The sequence below is a fragment of the Staurois parvus genome, unplaced genomic scaffold, assembly GCF_062004578.1.
Source record: "Staurois parvus isolate SC_StPar_1 unplaced genomic scaffold, SC_StPar_1.0 ptg000691l, whole genome shotgun sequence".
Lineage (NCBI taxonomy): Eukaryota > Metazoa > Chordata > Amphibia > Anura > Ranidae > Staurois > Staurois parvus.
Genome location: NW_028318487.1, coordinates 790,530 through 806,277, shown reverse-complemented (window position 1 = coordinate 806,277; position 15,748 = coordinate 790,530). Strand labels below are relative to the sequence as shown.

General features: G+C 47.6%; 1 protein-coding gene across 1 annotated transcript in view; it reads left to right on the top strand.

Annotated features, from left to right (window-relative positions):
- Positions 1-7,845: 7,845 nt before the first annotated feature.
- The window catches only part of EXO1 (exonuclease 1), a 50,433-nt gene continuing 42,530 nt past the window's right edge, over positions 7,846-15,748 (top strand). Inside the window, exons 1-2 of the mRNA XM_089652725.1 lie at positions 7,846-8,025; positions 13,015-13,244. Coding sequence (XP_089508851.1) covers positions 13,084-13,244 — 161 coding nt within the window. The 5' untranslated portion in view covers positions 7,846-8,025; positions 13,015-13,083. The remainder of the gene's footprint in view (positions 8,026-13,014; positions 13,245-15,748) is intronic.

Below are 15,748 nucleotides of genomic sequence, written 5' to 3'. Positions count from 1 at the left end.
GTAATCTACACCTGAACCGGACCACACTACTCAGATATCAGACGTGACTTTTTAAAACCGCACTGAATCCGCACTGGCAGTGCACAGGACATACACTAGATTGCAAAAAGTATTGGGCCAGCTCTCCAAATCATTGGATTCAGGTGTTCCAATCCCCTCCATGGCCACAGGTGTATAAAATCATCCCCTAGGCATGCAGACTGCTTCTACAAACATTGGTGAAAGAATGTGTCGCTCTCAAGAGCTCAGTGGATCCAAGCGTGGTACCGGGATAGGTGGCCACCTGTGCAATAAGTCCATCCATGACATTTCCTGGCTACTAAATATTCCACGCTCAACTGTTAGTGGGATTATAACAAAGTGGAAGCAACTGGGAACAGCAACTCAGCCACCAAGTGGTAGGCCACGTAAAATGACAGAGCGGGGTCAGCGCATGCTGAAGCGCACAGTGCGCAGAAGTCACCGTCTGCAGAGCCAATAGCTAAAGACCTCCAAATTTTGACTGGTCTTCAGATTAGCAAAACAACAGTGCGTAGAGAGCTTCATGGAATGGGTTTCCATGGCCGAGCAGCTGCATCCAAGCCTTACATCACCAAATACAATTCATCGGATGCAGTGGTGTAAAGCACACCGCCACTGGACTCTAGAGCAGTGGAGACGTGTTCTCTGGAGTGACCAATCATGCTCCTCTGTCTGGCAATCTGATGGACGTGTCTGAGTTTGGTGGTTACCAGGAGAAGAGTACTTGCCTGACTGCATTGTGCCAAGTGTAGAGTTTGGTAGAGAGGGGATTATGGTGTGGATTTTTTTTTCCAGGGGTTGGGCTTGGACCCCTAGTTCCAGTGAAGGGAACTCTTAAGGTGTCAGCATACCTAGACATTTTGGACAATTTCATGCTCCCAACTTTGTGGGAAGAGTTTGGGGATGGCCCCTTCCTGTTCCAACATGACTGCGCGCCAGTGCACAAAGCAAGGTCCATAAAAACATGGAGGAGCCAGTTTGGGGTGGAGGAACTTGACTGGCCTGCACAGAGTCCTGACCTCAACCCCATAGAACACCTTTGGGATGAATTAGAGTGGAGGCTGCGAGCCAAGCCTTTTCCTCACATCAGTGCCAGACCTGACAAATGTGCTTCTGGAAGAATGGTCAAACCTTCCTATAAACACCCTCCTAAACCTTGTGGACGGCCTTCCCAGAAGAGTTGAAGCTTTTATAGCTGCAAATGGTGGGCCAACTCAATATTGAACCCTATGGACTAAGACTTGGATGCCATTAAAGTTCATGTGCGTGGAAAGGCAGGCGGCCCAATACTTTTGGCAATATAGCGTATGTGAACAGGCACCACAGGAAGCAATATTTTTTCACATTATGTGGATTGGATATGGTTCAAACAGCATCCAATCTGCATATATGTGAAGAGGCACTAAGAGGGACTCAGATGTAAGGCGGGGGGAACTCTGCGAATTCAGTTGTAAAGCGGGGGAACTCTGCGCATTCAGTTGTAAAGCGGGGGGAACTCTGCGGATTCAGTTGTAAAGCGGGGGGAACTCTGCGGATTCAGTTGTAAAGCGGGGGGAACTCTGCGGATTCAGTTGTAAAGCGGGGGGAACTCTGCGGATTCAGTTGTAAAGCGGGGGGAACTCGGCGGATTCAGTTGTAAAGCGGGGGGAACTCGGCGGATTCAGTTGTAAAGCGGGGGAACTCGGCGGATTCAGTTGTAAAGCCGGGGGAACTCTGCAGATTCAGTTGTAAAGCAGGGGGAACTCTGCGGTTTCAGTTGTAAATCGGGGGAAACTCTGCGGATTCAGTTGTAAATCGGGGGGAAGTCTGCGGATTCAGTTGTAAAGCGGGGAGAACTTTGCGGATTCAGTTGTAAAGCAGGGGGAACTCTGCAGATTCAGTTGTAAAGCGGAGAACTCTGCAGATTCAATTGTAAAGCGGGGAACTCTGCAGACTCAGTTGTAAAGCAGAGAACTCTGCAGATTCAGTTGTAAAGCAGAGAACTCTGCAGATTCAGTTGTAAAGCAGGGAGAACTCTGCGGATTCAGTTGTAAAGCAGGGGGAACTCTGCAGATTCAGTTGTAAAGCGGGGGGAACTCTGCAGATTCAGTTGTAAAGCGGGGGGAACAATGCGGATTCAGTTGTAAATCGGGGGGAACTCTGCGGATTCAGTTGTAAAGCGGGGGAACTCTGCGGATTCAGTTGTAAAGCGGGGGGAACTCTGCGGATTCAGTTGTAAAGTGGGGGGAACTCTGCGGATTCAGTTGTAAAGCGGAGAACTCTGCAGATTCAGTTGTAAAGCAGAGAACTCTGCAGATTCAGTTGTAAAGCGGAGAACTCTGCAGATTCAGTTGTAAAGTGGGGAACTTTGCAGCTTCAGATGCAAACCTCATGTTTTATATATTACCCCAAAAATTGGGTAATATATTGCAGGGTGGATTTGATTTAAATCACTAGTCAGTAAGGCTTGATGTAAATCCTAGTTTTCTACATAAAGACTAATTCTTGCTGGTATAACTTTAATATACAAGTAGATGAAGATTTTTAGAATAATAACTTTTCATATTAGTTTTTTTATCCCCAGTTTAATAGGTTAATCATTCATATTTGGACAACTTTTCTGCTGTACTTCGGAAGGAGAAAAATAATCATTACCTTAATAATAACAATTTAAATAGATTTATTCAACTGAAACAATAACATTCCAGCATATGTGATTGGCTTAAACATCCATGTTTGGTAACTAATTTGGCTAAACAAAATATATATATTTGAAGAAACTTAGCCTGTCAGCCCCTCCCCCTCACACTTAGTTTCACTTTCTTCTTGTGCAGATCTATTCCACTCCAAACAATCAGAAAAATATTGTTTCTATTCTATTCACTGAACTTCTTGACACTTAGCACTGAAGGGGTTGATTCTGTATTCATAGGTTTGTAGAAGTTAGGATGAAGGTCTTTTTCTTACCTCTGTTCATGTTATAACATTTTTGCTGTGAAGAAGAGGCATGTGATCTCCGCTGAGTCAAATTCAGTTTTGAGAACTGCAAAAGTAAACCAATCATCTGTGATAATATCTTGTAGGCAGAGAAACCGCCCAATAATCTTACAAACACCTCTGGAAGAGCCTGACATTGTGAATGGATTCATGGAATTTATTTACCAAAAATATTAAACATATACAGCCTTATTCTACATAATTAAAAAACTAATCTTTATTTCATGATGGAATAACCTTTGGATGGTAATATATTTTCCTCAAAAAGCATTTTATTTAAAAAAATCCGATTTAAATCAAAAAAATCCGATTTTTGTACTTCTTTAAAAAAAATCATTGATTTTTATCCACCCTGATATATTGTGTTTGCGTGCTCTAATTAGTGTATTTTTTACTGAAATTTTGCACTTGATAAGCTGTTGTGCTAATATCACATGACAATTCCGACTACCACAAGGGTGTGTCTTCAGAAATTATATGATGTTTGGGAGGGTTAAGCAATCTTCAGGCCTAAAATGATTCTTCCTCCCATGCTCATTTTTGTCTAGGGCACGGGTCTCCAAACAAGGGCCAGTTTAGACTTCAGACTTTTGAGGGGCCAGACTGTGGCCAGAGGGAGTTAAGAGTGCCCTATCTTTAGTATTAGGGGGAGGATTAGCACCCCATCATCAGTGTCAGTGGGAGGACTAGTACCCCAGTATCAGTGGGAGGAATGGCATCCCATCATCGGTGTCAGTGGGAGAATTAGTGCCCCATCATTGGTGTCAGTGGGAGGAATAGTGCCCCATCATTGGTGTCAGTGGGAGGAATAGTGCCCCATCGTTGGTATCAGTGGGAGGAATAGTGCCCCATCATTGGTGTCAGTGGGAGGAATAGTGCCCCATCATTGGTGTCAGTGGGAGGAATAGTGCCCCATCATTGGTATCAGTGGGAGGAATAGTGCCCCATCATTGGTATCAGTGGGAGGAATAGTGCCCCATCGTTGGTATCAGTGGGAGGAATAGTGCCCCATCGTTGGTGTCAGTGGGAGGAATAGTGCCCCATCATTGGTGTCAGTGGGAGGAATAGTGCCCCATCATTGGTATCAGTGGGAGGAATAGTGCCCCATCATTGGTGTCAGTGGGAGGAATAGTGCCCCATCATTGGTATCAGTGGGAGGAATAGTGCCCCATCATTGGTGTCAGTGGGAGGAATAGTGTCCCATCATTGGTGTCAGTTGGAGGAATAGTGCCCCATCATTGGTATCAGTGGGAGGAATAGTGTCCCATCATTGGTGTCAGTGGGAGGAATTGTGCCCCATCATTGGTATTAGTGGGAGGAATAGTGCTCCATCATTGGTATCAGTGGGAGGAATAGTGCCCCATCATTGGTGTCAGTGGGAGGAATAGTGCCCCATCATTGGTATCAGTGGAAGGAATAGTGCTCCATCATTGGTATTAGTGGGAGGAATAGTGCTCCATCATTGGTATCAGTGGGAGGAATAGTGTCCCATCAATGGTGTCAGGGGAAGGAATAGTGTCCCATCATTGGTATCTGTGCGAGGAGTGGCGCACCATCATTGGTATCAGTGGGAGGAATAGTGCCTCATCATTGGTGTCAGTGGGAGGAATAGTGCCCCATCATTGGTGTCAGTGGGAGGAATAGCGTTCCATCATCGGTATCAGTGGGAGGAATAGCGTTCCATCATCGGTGTCAGTGGGAGGAATAGCGTCCCATCATTGGTGTCAGTGGGAGGAATAGCGCCCCATCATTGGTGTCAGTGGAAGGAATAGTGCCCCATCATTGGTATCAGTGGGAGGAATAGTGCCCCATCATTGGTGTCAGTGGGAGGAATAGTGTCCCATCATTGGTATCAGTTGGAGGAATAGTGTCCCATCATTGGTATTAGTGGGAGGAATAGTGCCCCATCATCGGTGTCAGTGGAAGGAATAGTGCCCCATCATTGGTATCAGTGGGAGGAATAGTGCCCCATCATTGGTGTCAGTGGGAGGAATAGTGCCCCATCATTGGTATCAGTGGGAGGAATAGTGTCCCATCATTGGTATTAGTGGGAGGAATAGTGCCCCATCATCGGTGTCAGTGCAAGGAATAGTGCCCCATCGTCGATATCTGTGGGAGGAATAGCGTCCCATCGTCGGTATCAGTGGGAGGAATAGCGTCCCATCGTCGGTGTCCGTGGGAGGAATAGCGTCCCATCGTCGGTGTCAGTGGGAGGAATAGCGTCCCATCGTCAGTGTCAGTGGGAGGAATAGCGCCCCATCATCTGTGGCAGTGGGAGGAATAGTGTTCCATCGTCGGTGTCAGTGGGAGGAATAGCGTTCCATCGTCGGTGTCAGTGGGAGGAATAGCGTTCCATCGTCGGTGTCAGTGGGAGGAATAGCGTTCCATCGTCGGTGTAAGTGGGAGGAACAGCGTTCCATCGTGGGTGTCAGTGGGAGGAACAGCGTTCCATCGTCGGTGTCAGTGGGAGGAACAGCGTTCCATCATCGGTGTCAGTGGGAGGAACAGCGTTCCATCATCGGTGTCAGTGGGAGGAACAGCATTCCATCATCGGTGTCAGTGGAAGGAATAGTGTCCCATCATTGGTGTCAGTGGAAGGAATAGTGTCCCATCATTGGTGTCAGGGGAAGGAATAGTGTCCCATCATTGGTGTCAGGGGAAGGAATAGTATCCCATCATTGGTATCTGTGCAAGGAATGGCGCACCATCATTGGTGTCAGTGGGAGGAATAGCGCCCCTTCATCGGTGTCAGTGGGAGGAATAGTGCCTCATCATTGGTATCAGTGGGAGGAATAGTGCCCCATCATTGGTGTCAGTGGGAGGAATAGTGCCCCAAAATTGGTGTCAGTGGGGGGAATAGTGCCCCATCATTGGTATCAGTGGGAGCAACAGTGCCCCATCATTGGTATCAGTGGGAGGAATAGTGCCCCATCATTGGTATCAGTGGGAGGAATAGTGCCCCATCATTGGTATCAGTGGGAGGAATAGTGCCCCATCATTGGTGTCAGTGGGAGGAATAGTGCCCCATCATTGGTATCAGTGGAAGGAATAGTGCTCCATCATTGGTATTAGTGGGAGGAATAGTGCCCCATCATTGGTGTCAGTGGGAGGAATAGTGTCCCATCAATGGTGTCAGTGGGAGGAATAGTGCTCCATCATTGGTATCAGTGGGAGGAATAGTGTCCCATCAATGGTGTCAGGGGAAGGAATAGTGTCCCATCATTGGTATCTGTGCGAGGAGTGGCGCACCATCATTGGTGTCAGTGGGAGGAATAGTGCCCCATCATTGGTATCAGTGGGAGGAATAGTGCCTCATCATTGGTGTCAGTGGGAGGAATAGTGCCCCATCATTGGTGTCAGTGGGAGGAATAGCGCCCCATCATTGGTGTCATTGGGAGGAATAGCGTTCCATCATCGGTGTCAGTGGGAGGAATAGCGTTCCATCATCGGTGTCAGTGGGCGGAATAGCGTTCCATCATCGGTGTCAGTGGAAGGAATAGCGCCCCATCATTGGTATCAGTGGGAGGAATAGCGCCCCATGATTGGTGTCAGTGGGAGGAATAGCGCCCCATCATTGGTGTCAGTGGGAGGAATAGTGCCCCATCGTCGGTGTCAGTGGGAGGAATAGCGACCCATCATTGGTGTCAGTGGGAGGAATAGCGCCCCATCATTGGTGTCAGTGGAAGGAATAGTGCCCCATCATTGGTGTCAGTGGGAGGAATAGCGCCCCATCATTGGTGTCAGTGGGAGGAATAGCGCCCCATCATTGGTGTCAGTGGAAGGAATAGTGCCCCATCATTGGTGTCAGTGGAAGGAATAGCGCCCCATCATTGGTGTCAGTGGAAGGAATAGTGCCCCATCATTGGTGTCAGTGGGAGGAATAGTGCCCCATCATTGGTGTCAGTGGGAGGAATAGCGCCCCATCATTGGTGTCAGTGGGAGGAATAGTGCCCCATCATTGGTGTCAGTGGGAGGGACAGAACTGGATTGCTGGTGTCAGTGGCAGGAATAGTGTCCCATCATTGGTGTCAGTGGGAGGAATAGTGCCCCATCATTGGTGTCAGTGGAAGGAATAGTGCCCCGAGAGCCAGATAAAAGCAAGTAAAGGGACACATCTGGCCCCCAGGACACAGTTTGGAGACCACTGGTGTAGAGGATTGCCATCGCATCCCTTTAAAGCTGAACACATATTAATGACACGGGTTCTGGGGCGGGTTACGGTGGTCATTAAAGTCACTGAGTGTCAGTTACAGTAACGCAGCGCCACATCACAGAACACGGCCTGGTCAGGAAGGGGGGAATCCTCTGGAGGGCGAGGGGTTAAAGTGTGCAAAACCAGCTCTGGCATGGAAAGGGTTAATAGCAGAAACTACCAATCAGGAAGAAGTCTGGGCTCCAGAATTAGGCGGTCACCCTAATCCCATCTCTCTACCTGAGATTTCTGGTGAAGAAGCAGGAGGATGAGGACTTCTGAAGTGTTACCTCCCCTTCCGTCACCCAATGGCAGTACAATACTCTCCTCTTAGACATTTGGCGCCACGAACTGTTCTTGTTCTGGATTTCCCGCCACCCGCCTCCTCCGCGACGTCTGTCGGGCACGTTACGTCTCTCTGCCTCCGCTGCGGCCATTTTTACTGCTGGCTTCGCTCTTTAGCTGCGCCTCGGCTTTTTTCTTCTTTAAATTCGAGGCTTTACGTTGTTGTAAAAAGTTGTTGCTCATCGGCCTCGAAGGTTCCTGACGCTTATATTAAATTGAAGTCTCTGTGTGGTTTTTCCCTTAGCTGTCATGGCGGATCGCGCCTCACTCGGGTTGGTCATGTGTGTAGAGGGTGACGTCAGCGCAGGCTGAGAGCGCGCCTTGGTTTAAAGTGCTTGGAGGTGCAGGAGCGGAGTGTTCGGGGACGGTGATGGCGGGTCAGTCCGGGATTGGGAGGAAGATGAAGAGGGCAGAGTAGGGGAGTCATTGCTGGGAGCGTCCTGTTCTCTGCCGTAGTCCCTACTGTCAGTCCCATTCATAGATCTGTGCAGGTGAGTGATATCAATACAATGTATGACGTCACCTCTGTACTGCAGGACACAGCCACCATGTACAAACAATCATGGAGGCGAGGAGCGCGCTATTGTTGGCATTGCGTGAAAAATTCCAACGCGCAGAGAAACGCATTGCCCTGCAGATGTGCGGTGGTGCTGGTAATGACATCTTAATGTGTCTGCGCCAAACTGCACGGTGCCGCACGTTTTTGGAGGAAGGTTGGGGACTAATGAGTTTCTCACGCGTTGGGCCCATTGGAACGAATGGTTTGCCCTACATGTGATGCATGCGCATGTAGTTATGAAGCTTGCCTTCGCCATCTCGTTACTGCGCCATAGCCGAAAGATGGTGACGACACAGCTTTCTTGTACTGGAAGGGCGTCTATGGACATCCTCTCATTACGCACCTCCCACGTGACCCTTGGGGTGTGCATTGGGCGCCAGCTGTGATCACAGATCGAGGTAAAGGGCCAATCACAGTTGATCACATTCCAACAATCTTGACCGTTATCGGCATTTCCTTTCCTTATATATGTTGTCACTGTGTGAGGAAAGGAGAGCTAGTAACCAGCAATCCCCCGCAAGTGGCCACCCATTGTGTCCACCACCATCACCCCTCCCCCTTCTGCCAGTGGCTGCCCATTGGGTCCACCCCTCCCCCCGCCAGTGGCTGCCCATCAGGTCTACAAAACCCCCGCTTCTGTCAGTGGCCGCCCATCAGGTCTACACCTCACCAGTGGGTCCAGACCCTCCACCAAACCATCACCCCCGCTTCTGCCAGTGGCCGCCCATTGGGTCCACCCCCTGCTTCTACCAGTGGCTGCCCCTTGGGTGCACAAAACCCCCTCTTCCACCAGTGGCCACCCATTGGGTGCAGCACAAAACCCCCTCTTCCACCAGTGGCCACCCATTGGGTGCAGCCCCCCCCCCCCCCGCCAGTGGCCGCCCATCAGGTCCACACCCCACCAGTGGGTCCAGAACCTCCACCAAACCGCCACCCCCGCTTCCGCCAGTGGCCACCCATTGGGTCCACCCCCTGCTTCCACCATTGACTGCCCCTTGGGTCCACAAAACCCCTGCTTCCGCCAGTGGCCGCCCATCAGGTCCACACCCCACCAGTGGGTCCAGACCCTCCACCAAACCACCACCTCCGCTTCCGCCAGTGGCCGCCCATTGGGTCCACCCCCTGCTTCCACCAGTGGCTGCCACTTGGGTCCACAAAACCCCCGCTTCCGCCAGTGGCCACCCATTGGATGCAGCACACACCCCCAGTCCTGCTTTACTTGTTTTACTTGTTTGTAAATATTTATTTTTACCAGAAACAAAAACTTTTCTACTCTATAGAAAAAAAAAACCTCTCCAATGGTGAGTAAATCCTGCCAGAATAAAGCGCTAAGATAAACATGTTATATGTGTACAATGTTGCATGGCCGCGCAATTATTCAAACTGCAACAGCGCTGAAAGCTGAAAATATACCCGGTAAGAAATCGGGTGAAATATAGAGCATTGAAGTTGTTAAAGGGCTCGTTCATGCCATGTTTTTGTGAAAATGTGTTACAATCGCGCATTCTAAGGTAGACTTTCACCTTTCCTGTTCCCTCTCTTGCGTTCTTCTCCTACCCCCACCCCAATTGGAATTTTTTTTTTTTTCAGGAACACATCCCTACTCTTCCTGGATTCTTGCCCAGGTGAGAATGCTGTATCAGCTGCCCACCTGTACTACAGAATACTCTTGAGGTCTCCTGGAATGCATGGCCTAAGTATCCCCGGAGGTCTGGGGGTACTCCATATTAGTGACAAAGTTGGGTTTGGTCTGAACTGGAAGGAATCTGTCAGTGAGGGAAAATCTGGTTCCAGTGTGGATTCCTCGTCCTGGTGCTGCATGTACACAAAAGCTTGGGGATGTACGTGACATCATTGACCTAATATGGCCATGTGGCTATCGTTGATGAGCTCAGGTGTGTTCGGACACGTATCTGAACCCGCCTGAGCTATCCCTATCAAGGGCGGCGGAGGTATTCCCCACCCCGCAGCTGCACATACATGCACATTCTCCTTGTACATTGGTGGAAGTATGTCACCAGCCCACCACATATCCGTGATATGCTGGTGACATAATTTCACTCTGATGTCTTTGATTTCCAGCTGGTGGTCGCCGCAGCACCCATCTACACCTACAGCCTTTTTGTAGGAACGTAATTGTACACTCACCGGCCACTTTATGAGGTCCATCTGTTCAATTGCTCTGTAACATAAATTGCTAATCAGCCAATCACATGGCAGCAAATCGATGCATTTAGGCATCTAGATGTGACGAAGACGACTTGCTGAAGTTCAAATCGAACATCAGAAAGGGGATTTAAGTGACTTTGAACGTGGCATGGTTGTTGGTGCCAGAAGGGCTGACTTGAGAATTTTAAAAACTGCTGATCTACTGGGATTTACAGAGAATGGTCCGAAAAAGAGAAAATATCCACTGAGGGGCAGTTGTGTGGAGGAAAATGCCTTGTTGATGTAAGAGAATGGGCAGACTGGTTTTTGATGATAGGTAGGAAACAGTAAGGGCTCGTTCACACTTGACTGTTTTACCAACGCTTGCCAAACGCCCCTATAGCGTTTGGCAAGCGTTGGTCCGGCGGTTGCGGAGCGTTTTTTAACGCTCCGCAGACGCCGCATGCGCGGTTTAGAGGCAGTTGCTAGGCGTTTGCCGAGCGTTAAAAACGCCCCACAAACGCCTATAATGAAGTTTGAATGTTGTTACCGCTTGGCAAACGCCGGCCGGGCACCATAGACTAGAGTAGGAGGCTTCAACGCCTCCTGACTCGACCAGAGGCGTCCGTTTTGCCGTGAGGCTACCGCTCCCGTTAGAACAGCACCATGTGCTGCAATGGGCAGAATTGTCCGAGGCGTTTGGGAAGCTGTAAAAACGCTTCCCAAACGCCTTTCTGCCGCTAGCAAACAAGGCTAGTGTGAACGTAGCCTAACTCATGTCAATATGGACCAAAATCTCTGAGGAATGTTTCCAAGACCTTGTTGAATCTATGCCACAAAGAACTAGGACAGTTTTGAAGGAAAAAGGGGTTCAAGCCCTGTACTTGCCAGGTGGACCTAACAAAGTGGCCGGTGAATGTATATGGGTGGGTTATACCTCCACCGCCTTTGGCTGTCCGTTTTGACAGCTTTCTGGTGGAATAGCTCAGGTGGGTTTGCACTTGTGCCTGAACCCGCCTGAGCCCATTCCTAGTGACCATATTCTAGATCTATCATTACACTTTTTTACACTGTTCTGCTCCCCATGGGGCACAGTACATGTAGTACTCTGACCTGCCCCCATCTCTTCGCCCTGCAGCCTGTTCAACAACAGCTAGGAAGGAGATGGATCCGTCATAACAGTAGCTTGTCTCAGCTCTGAGCAATTTACTGAACCAAGCTGTGGCAATAGGAATGCTGAGATGTATGGATATCTGTATTTGCTCCCACTTTCACAGTCCTTGACTAGATGAGTATGATGTCTCTTGTGCCATTTCCTCCTTTCCTGCAGCCTTCCTGCATGTACCAGTAGGCTGCAGGACCACTCATAGAGCTCTGTGCAAGCTGGAGCATGCCCATGGGGTCATTTCCCGACGAAGTCACATCCAGCTCCCGTATCCAAAATGGTGGCCCTGGGTGACTCGCCATGGTAAGAAGAATCGCTGGTGTGAAAACTGTGAGGGGGGGAACCTGAAGTTCCTCTTTAAATTCTTTGTTTTACAGGGGGACCGTGTTCTATGGGTATTACAGAGGTGACAGGGTCACTTTAAAAAAGATAAGAACATGCCCTAAAGATATATTTTTTACACCCTCATATGGGAGTAACCTAAAACTTTGCATGGTGGAATTGGCTTTTAACCACCTCCCGTCCGGCCGTTGTATATAAACGGGCAGATGGTGGCAGTGCAGGGTCGGGGTGATCGTTTATAAATGGCCTCCCCGCACCCTGCTTGTGCACGTTCCCTGGCAGCGCAGAACCGCGATCCGGTGCCCACTGTGTCCTACGGACATAGTGGAACACCAATCGCTGTACGGGACCTCTGTGCGAGGTCCCGATCATGTGATCACTGATTGGCCAATCAGTGTTCACATGCAGAGTAGTAAGCAAGATGTCACTTCTGACATCATTGCTTACTACGTGTGAAATCTGTGAATGAGCAGAGGTCACATGGTACAGGGCCATTCACAACAGCCTTGTACCATGTGACAAGCTGTGACCAATCACAGCTCACACAGTAGTTCTCAATGGCTGCAGGAATGCAGTCAGAGAGAAGGAGAAATGATTGCTTTTACAGCCTTTATGGGTGTAAAAGCAATCAGTGTAAAAAAAAAAAAAAAATCTTCATCACCCCCCCACAAGTAGTACAGTGTCACCATGGTGACGCTGTACTGCTAGGGTGACAGTATTTAAAAAAAAAAAAAAAAAATGTAAAAAAAGTTTAAAAATTATAATTTTTGGTTATAAACTAATTTGGGTTATTTTTTTATTTTTTTTTTTTTTTACAAAAAAGATAACGGAATAAATTTTGGCGAAGATTGATGATGCAATATTATTTGCAAAATGTTATAAGAAAAACACTTTTTTTCAAAATTTGTGGACTTTTTCATTTATATAGCAAAAAAAAATAAAAATCCCAGCGGTGAATAAATACCACCAAAATAAAGCTTTATCTGTCTCAAAAAAATGCAAAAAAATTCATATGGGTACAGTGTTGCATGACTGCGCAATTGTCATTCAAAGTGTGATAGCGCTGAAAGCTGACAATTGGCCTGGGCAGGAAGGGGGTAAAAGTGTCCGGACTGGAAGTGGTTAAAGTCCGGACTGCCACGGCTTTAGATCTGCAAGTCTGATGCTTCCCGGATGTCCAATGACTTATCTCCTAGGATTTGGATATCCTGGTTATGCTGCACTGATTGGTGGGGAAAGTTCGTCACACATCTTTATCTCATGCAGATTACTCTGGAGGATTCCTACAGCGCTCATTCTTCTTGATTCCGCGCTCCTACTAATTCTTCTGCCATCATGGGTATTCAAGGTCTCCTACAGTTCCTTAAAGAGGCATCAGAACCCGTCCACGTGAATCAGTACAAAGGACAGACTGTGGCGGTGGACACCTACTGCTGGCTTCATAAAGGGGCTTTCGCCTGTGCGGAGAAACTGGCCAAAGGGGAACCGACTGACCAGTAAGTTTATGCTGTGCTTTTGGTTGAAACTGAACTCCAGACAGATTTAGAAAACGCAAGTTAATGCAGCTCTTGATTAAGTGTTGTTGCATGGCGACCACTTACTGTCATCTCACATATATATTCTTAGTATTATAGCCAAATTTACCACCCTAACTCCTCCCACAGTTTTTACACAACATAGACAGTAATATACCGAAACGTGCGGATTGTTCCCGATTGGATTGCTATTACTTTGTGGAACGTTTCGTCGAATGGTTCACGAAATATCAGCGTTTTTGTGATGAAATTGGTCCCATAGGAATGAATGGCGGAATGTTCAAAACTAGAGTGGGAGCCGACAAAAGCTAGAGTGGGAGCTGAAAAACCAGGACATGATTTCTAAACTGCCATCACTCCCTCATTTTCAAGCCCACCTACACAAATCTTATATCAAAACGTTCAGCTATCCCTGCTGCCACTAAAAATGTCCACGGCTAAGCCATAGTCCTGATACCTTTCACAATATGACCATTTGTTTGCAACTCACGCCGCCCATTGACATTCATTGAAACTCCACAGTAGCCACCTCAAATTTGAAGGGCAATTTCTAAACTGCGACTGTGCCTTCATTTTTAATATTTCAGAGACATACCATGCATCAAAATGTAGGTCTGGGTCTTGTGATTCTCACAATATAAAGCGCTTTGCTGTAGGATTTATAGTTTTTAAAACTACAACCATTTGAAGACGCCAGTGAAGTGAGCAATTTGGAGCAGTTTGTTTTTAACCGCTCTTCTCTGCCCTATTTGAAATCTAATTTTGAATTGGTGACAGTTTGGCCGGCTTCTGGTTCAAGGTTTGGAAATAAGTTTTCTACAGTAGAGAGTATTTGAGGTGATAATGCTGCTAATGGTTTTATAAATGTATGTTTTAATGTAACTGTGAAGCACTTTGGGCAACAACATTGCAATTAAATGTGCTATATAAATAATTAAAAGTTGAAATGCATTTCTCACACTATCAAGCTTGCCATGTGCACTTTTTAGATTTGATCTATCAATTGGTTAGTGTAATGTTTACTAGCTTTACTCACTCCAGACATTCCACACCAGGGGCGGACTGACCATTTGGAAACTCGGGCACTGCCCGAGGGCCCGGGGTCAGTAGGGGGCCCCATGAGATGCCCCTGGTACCTTTTTTTCATAGGCTTTTTTGAGTTTTGAGTTTGGGCAAGGACATAGGGGCCCCATGATCCCCTACTGCCCGGGGGCCCCATGATCCCCTACTGCCCGGGGGCCCCATGAGTTGTCAGTCCGCCCCTGCTCCACACAGTTATTCTGCCCAGTCCAACCTTTTCACAGTTTCTCCAGCCACTCCTGATTTCTAAACTGCCATCACTCCCTCATTTTCAAGCCCACCTACACAAATCTTATATCAAAACGTTCAGCTATCCCTGCTGCCACTAAAAATGTCCACGGCTAAGCCATAGTCCTGATAGTTTTCGCAATATGACCATTTGTTTGCAACTCACGCTGCCCATTGACCTTTTCACAGTTACTCCAGCCACTCCAACCACACAACAGTTACTAGAGCCACTCCACCCAGTTACTTCGCCCACTCCAGTTGTAGACTACTGGTGGAGGCAAGAACGCTTCACACAATTTCCCCAGAATTTGTAGCTTTTCTAGTTTATTAATATTACTTTAAATGTATTTTTAATGAAAGCAGTGTAAATACCTGAATTTTGACAAAGTGGTTGTAAAGACTGAAGGATTTTTTTTACCTTCGTGCATTCTATGCTGTGTGCAGCAATGCCCCCAGCCCTGCCCAACGCTTACCTGAGCCTCATCGCGCTCCAGCGATGTGAATGACAGCTTCGTCTGCCTCGGGTCTCTGCCTCCTCATTGGCTGAGACAGCAAGCCAATGTGAATCACAGCCAGTGAGGACAGAGGGGGCGGGCCTAAGCTTTATTTAAAAACAAACCTTTATGCAGGCCATAGATGGGGAGAAAAACGGCAGATTTTTCTTTTAAAAAACGAAAATTCGGTCGTTCAAGCGGCCGACGTTGCCATCAATGGTAAAAAAAATCGGCCGATTTTCATCCCTTCTACAGCCAGCAAAAAGTGTCCCTGAAGAGAGCTCTGCTATTTCTGACAGTTCTCTGACAGTTCCTTGACATTTATAGCGGTTGAAACATTGTATCTATTTGTTTCCATTTAGGATACAGATGTTTTTATTCGGAAACAAATAGATACAATGTTTCAACCGCTGTAAATGTCAAGGAACTGTCAGAGAACTGTCAGAAATAGCAGAGCTCTCTGCAGAGAGACTTTTTGCTGGACTGGAATTATTCTTATTTTCATCCTACTTCTTCTTCTTCATCCTCATCCTCTTTTTCTTCTTCATCCTCATACTCTTCTTCCTCTTCTTCATCCTCATCCTCTTCTTCATCCTCATCTTCTTCTTCTTCATCCTCATCCTCTTCTTCTTCATCCTCATCCTCTTCTTCTTTATCCTCATC